General features: G+C 45.2%; 1 protein-coding gene across 1 annotated transcript; it reads left to right on the plus strand.

Annotated features, from left to right (window-relative positions):
- Nucleotides 1–226: 226 nt before the first annotated feature.
- Wnt8a (Wnt family member 8A) lies at nucleotides 227–5,668 on the plus strand. Its single transcript, XM_047556826.1, has 6 exons — nucleotides 227–294; nucleotides 387–420; nucleotides 640–778; nucleotides 2,650–2,775; nucleotides 3,474–3,616; nucleotides 5,123–5,668. Exons 1-6 carry the CDS (start codon nucleotides 227–229, stop codon nucleotides 5,666–5,668), a joined length of 1,056 nt encoding a protein of 351 aa, XP_047412782.1.
- The last annotated feature ends 375 nt before the right edge of the window (nucleotides 5,669–6,043 follow it).

Consider the following 6,043-nt stretch of genomic DNA (forward strand, 5'->3'; position numbering starts at 1 on the left):
CGGGGCTTCATTGAAGGCTTTGGACTGAGTCCCTCCTCCCTAATCCCTTATTGGGTCGGTGACTCCTGCAGCCCTGCCCTGAGGAACAAATGAGAAGAGCTGTTGATTTTTCCCCCTTGGTCATTCAGAATTTGCCCACTTAAATACTGAGTAAGACTTTGCTCTCTTCTCGCTTCTCTGCACTTGGCCCTGTGCTGGACCTGGTCCCCTGAGGGTAGGCAGGGCCATGGGGGACTTGTTCATGCTGTGGGTAACCATGGGAATAGGCTGTGCTACGTTTGGTGCCTCTGCCTGGTAAGTCCTTTCCCTTACTCCTCCTCTACCTCCAAGGAAGCCCCCATTATCTCATCCCATTCACCTCTGTCTCACTTTTTCTTTTTTGATAGGTCAGTGAACAATTTCCTGATAACAGGCCCCAAGGTAGGATGGTCTCTGACTCCTGTTTTTTACCTTTGGAGTTCCTAAGGAAAATCTTCTGGGGAAAGAAAAGAAGGGTGTGGGAGACAGTACCAGACCCCTTCCCCCAGAGACCCGGTATTGTTTCTTAGTGGAGAACTAGCCCATTGGAGTCCTCCCTGCTCCCCCAACCCCAGATGACCTGCACTGGGCAGAAACTCACAGCCCCTTTCCCCTGACCAGGCCTATCTGACCTATACTACCAGTGTGGCCTTGGGTGCCCAGAGTGGCATCGAGGAGTGTAAGTTCCAGTTTGCTTGGGAACGCTGGAACTGCCCTGAAAATGCTCTCCAGCTCTCCACCCACAACAGACTGAGAAGTGGTAAGTTTGTGTGAGAGCACACCTGTACGGGGGTACCTGTGCATGGAGGTGGGCTTGCAGCATATGTAATTATGCATACACAGAGAAATGAGAAAGTAGCTGGTGATCTGTTGACCTGCCATGCCCTTGCTGTGTGACCTTGAGTGAATTACTTTCCCTCTCTCAACCCCAGTTTTGTCATTTGAATCAGTAAGACCAGCTCTATTTAGCCAATCAGGAGTATTCTAAGGATTGAATGAGGTGGTTAGAGGTGTCTCATAAAAATGTAAGAAATTATGTTTTTAGTGCATGCCTGTACTCATGTGTTTGTACATAATTCACTGATATATGTGAAATAAAAATGGCGAGGGCTGGGGCTGTGGCTCTTCAGTAAAGCTTGCCTCCCATGTGTGAGGCACTGGGTTCGATCCTCAGCACCACATAAAAATAAACAAATAAATAAAATAAAGGTATTATGTCCATCTACAACTAAAAATAATTTTTTAAAAATGACAAAAGGGCTCTTTGTTTGCAGCCCCTGAGGGAGTTTTACATCTGCCTATCTTAAAAATCCCAGCAATAGTAAAGCTGAAAGATCACATCAAATTTTGCCTCAGGTGGGCTGTGTGTGTGTGTGTGTGTGTGTGTGTGTGTTATGTGTGCATGTGCACTTATAACTGTGTGCAATAGTTTGCATAAAAGTCATTTTTGTAGAAACAATAGAGTTTGCCTGAGAAGAGTTGAGGGGAAAGGTAATAGAGAAGATGGGAACAAAAAGAACTAACTTCCCATGGTGTATACAGATAGAACATAGATAAATGGAAATGAAATGTGATGGTGTTTGTGAAGAGTATAACAAGATAAGAGTTCAGTAATGGAAGCCACATGATTATGATTATTATAGGAACACAGATTCAAGATCAGAAAGAACAAGTTCCCCCCACTTTCTTTTTTTTGTGTGTGGGGATTGAACCCTGGGGCACTTTACCACTCAGCTATGTCCCCAGCCCTTTTTATTTTTTATTTTGAGACAGGGTCTTGCTAAGTTGCTTAGGGTCTCGCTCAGTAGCTGAAGCTGGCTTCAAATTTGTAATCCTCCTACTCAGCCTCCCAAGCCTCTGGGATGAAAGGCATGCACCCCTGCACCCAGACCTTCTCTCTTTCCTAAGTTAGCTTTGTGGATGTGAGTCTCACTGCCCACGGACCAGCAACAGTGGCTAGTGGACAGAGGTCTAGGCTGGACTTCAGTTTTTCTTTCTTTTTGGTAGCAGGGATTGAACCCAGGGGTGCTCAACCACTGAGCCTTATACCCAGGCTTTTTTTTTTTTTTAATATATTTTTTAGTTGTCAATGAATCTTTATTTATTTATTTATATGAAGTGCTGAGAATTGAACCCAGTTCCTCACACATGCCAGGCAAGTACTCCACCACTGAGCCACAACCCCAGCCCCTACCCAGCCTTCTTTTATTTTTTATTTAGAGACAGGGTCTTGCTAATTGGCTCCCAAGCCACTCACTAAGTTGCTGAGACTCCTTTGAACTAGGAATTCTCCTGCCTTAGCCTCCTGAGTCACTGGGATGTGCATGTGCCATGACACCTGGCTCTAGGCTGGACTTCAGGACAGCAGGGTTCTGATCCCAACACCACAACTGGAGCGTGGTCTTCGTCTTATCGTTCTATCTCTTGGCTCCATTTTCCCCATCTGTAGCATGGGGATGCTCATTCCTGAGTGGATGATGTGAAGAGGCTGGAAAGACATGCATTGTTTCCTAGAAGAGCATCTTCCTAAGAAGGCAGGGGCGAGGAGAACAAAAGAGCATTGTGTTTTCAAGGCCTCTGCTTCAGGTCATCAGTCCAAGCTCTTAGTCATTTCCCTCTTTCTCTCCAAAGCCACCAGAGAGACTTCCTTCATTCATGCCATCAGCTCTGCTGGAGTCATGTACACCATCACCAAGAACTGTAGCATGGGTGACTTTGAAAACTGTGGCTGTGATGAGTCAAAAAATGGAAAAACAGGTAAAAGCTGGACTTTCCAACAGGGGTGAGGAGAGGTGAGAAACTGCACAGCTGAGTGCCGGCTAAAGTTCTCCAGGGAAAGGCTGAGGGACACAGCTCCTTAAACCCTTAGACTCCAGCACCCCCCAACCCAAGTCATGGGGACTCCTGGACCTAGACTCTCCTGAAAGTTGAGTCTTGATCCATGAGTCCAGAGATTGGCAAGTATCTCTAAAATCAACAAAGACTGGAATGAGAAGACTAAAGACAGTTTAAAGGTAACCCAGGTATTGGAATGATTTGTCCACAACCCAGAGCTACACAGCTATTTGCGGACCACATAAGAAACTTGTTCAGATTTGTCACTGATGAGGGAGAAATGACTCTAAGACCACTAAAGGATAATGGTGTGGAATGCCAGAATATTTGAGCTGCTATTAACCTTTGAGATCATCTAGGCTGGCCCCATGCACCTACATTTACTGTGGGTATAGAAGACTTATTTCCTAGAGCTGGGAAATGCCTTAAATTGACTTTGGGAGCAGGACTCCCCTCACTTTTCCCAAGCACCATCATTTTCCTCTCTCACCTTTCATTAAAGCTCTACACCCTCCTAGGGTTCTTGGGGATGGTTTGGCTGTGTCAGTCAAAAAGACTGACTCTTCTTCTGGGCCTTAGCAGGGAGCTGTATGCAGAATTTATTCTTTCCTTATGTGTAGGAGGCCATGGCTGGATCTGGGGAGGCTGCAGCGACAATGTGGAATTTGGGGAAAGGATCTCCAAACTCTTTGTGGACAGTTTGGAGAAGGGGAAGGATGCCAGAGCCCTGATGAATCTTCACAACAACAGGGCCGGCAGGCTGGTGGGTATAGGAGTCAGCCAGTGTTGGCAACAGCTTCACATCTGCACAGCCCTTCACAGTTTACCAAGAACTGTCTCACACCCATGTTTCATCCTCCTAACCTAATGGGGACAGCTGGGGCTGGGGATATAGCTCAGTTGGTAGAGTGCTTGCCTCGCAAGCACAAGGCCATGAGTTCAAATCCCCAGCACCACAAAAAAAAAAAAAAAAAAAAAAAATGGGGACAGCTGTCCCCATTCTCTGAATAACAAGCCAGTTTTAAGTCCTCACTGAGTGACTTGTCTGCACCAATGCAGTTAATAAGCATAAGAGCCAAGGCAATGAACTCAGATCTGCAAGGCTAGTTCTCTTATCACTGAAAATTGTACTAGGTCCTCTCCATAGGCAGTTTTCTGAGAACACAGAATACAGAATACAGTTTCTACAACTTAAAATTTTAATCACTTGAACTGTATATTCTAGGACATTAACGGGTTTATTGTGTCCTAAAGTCTGGGCTGTAAAGGATTAGGACTATCTAAGCTTTGGGGGTTGGGGAGGGAGAGTGTCTATTCTCCAGATTTCTGGCAGAGTAGCAATCTCTGGAATATTCTGAACTTGAATCTGGAAGCAAGTTGGACATATAGCCAAAATCACAGAAATTTGCCTGTGGACCTGTACCAAGATGTCCTGGTTGCCCAGGATAGAGGGAAGAAGTTTTCAAGACAAGTAGAATCATGGGTAATTACTTGCCTTGGGGGTGTAAAGATTCAGATTCTAGGAGCTTCCTTCCTTCTGAGAGAGGATCAGGATGGTAAATCTGAACCACCACAAATACTCTAGTTCCCCACTTCAAGACAATTACAGTGTCAAAGATCATATTTTCTCTTTAATTTACAAAGTATTCTTTGACCATGATTTTATTTATTTTTAATTTTTTATTCATTTATTTATTTTGGTACTGGGTTTTGAACTCAGGGCACTTTACCACTGAGTAACTTATTCAGCCCTTTTTAATTTTTTGAGATAGAGTCTTACTAAATGACTAAGGGCCTTGCTAAGTTGCTGAGGCTGACTTTGAACTTCTGATCCTCCTGCCTCACAGCCTCCCCAGCAGTTAGCATTACAACTTGCACACCACACCTAGCTCCAGACCCTATTTTATTCCATTCTTGTTCCAGTTGGGCAGATAGAGAAATATGCTCAACAAGTGATAGAGTTGGGCTTGGGGCCTAGGTTTCCTGACTCTAGTAACCTTCTCAACATTTGCCTGGCTCTTCATCAGAATCATCCAAGATGATTTAAAGTCATCAGTATCAGGCCCTTAAATCTCTAAATAGCCTCATTGGAAATATCTGAAGTAGAATCCAGGGACAAATATTTTTATGAGTCTCCCCAATAATTCTGATTCTCCTCTAAAGCCAAGAAGCACAGCTCTAAAATAGTCCATTTAATTGCTAACCATTGGTCTTCCATTCCCAGAACCATTCTCTCTTTTGTTTTTGTTTTTGTTTTCCCTCTGTGAAGGCAGTAAGAGCTACCATGAAGAGGATCTGCAAATGCCATGGCATCTCCGGGAGCTGCAGCATCCAGACATGCTGGTTGCAGCTGGCTGACTTCCGGGAGATGGGAAACTACCTAAAGGCCAAGTATGACCAGGCACTGAAAATTGAGATGGATAAGCGGCAGCTAAGGGCTGGGAACAGCGCTGAGGGTTGCTGGGCTCCCACTGAGGCCTTCCTTCCTAGCATAGAAGCTGAACTGATCTTTTTAGAGGACTCTCCAGACTACTGTACTCGAAATTCCAGCCTGGGCATCTATGGCACAGAGGGTCGTGAGTGCCTGCAGAAAAGTCACAACATATCCAAGTGGGAGCAACGTAGCTGTGGGCACCTGTGCACTGAGTGTGGGCTACAGGTGGAAGAAAGGAGAACTGAGGCCATGAGCAGCTGTAACTGCAAATTCCAATGGTGCTGCACAGTCAAGTGTGACCAGTGTAGGCATGTTGTGAACAAGTACTACTGCATGCGCTCCCCAGGCAGTGCCCAGACCTGGGGCAAGGGGAGAGCCTGATAACAACCCACATGAACAGATTTGTTCAGCTACATGACAGTGGAGGGTGACAACTCTTCTCTCTTGGACAGAGTAAGACTGGAAAACAATTGGACAATCACAGGGATAGTCTGTCATCCTCATGATATCTGCTATAGATGGGGAAATGGAGACCCAAGATTATACAGCATATTGGCAGAGTTGATATTGAAACCTGGGCCTCCTAACTTGGGCAGACCCAATCTTTCCTACAAGTTACTTCCTGGTATTTGTGTCTGTACTTATTATCAGCTTGCTAAAATGAGAGTTTAGTGCGGGGGTCCATATCCAGAGGAACCCTCAAAGTATTTGTTCCTTTAAGTTTTAGACTGTGTTCAACCCAACTGTGCTGCTGAG

Source organism: Sciurus carolinensis, chromosome 6, assembly GCF_902686445.1.
Source record: "Sciurus carolinensis chromosome 6, mSciCar1.2, whole genome shotgun sequence".
NCBI lineage: Eukaryota > Metazoa > Chordata > Mammalia > Rodentia > Sciuridae > Sciurus > Sciurus carolinensis.

Coding starts and splice junctions, on each gene's coding strand:
- Wnt8a (XM_047556826.1), top strand. CDS start 227: ATGGGGGACTTGTTCATGCTGTGGGTAACCATGGGAATAGGCTGTGCT. Junction 421..639: donor TCCTGATAACAGGCCCCAAG/GTAGGATGGTCT, acceptor TCCCCTGACCAG/GCCTATCTGACCTATACTAC. Junction 2,776..3,473: donor GTCAAAAAATGGAAAAACAG/GTAAAAGCTGGA, acceptor CCTTATGTGTAG/GAGGCCATGGCTGGATCTGG.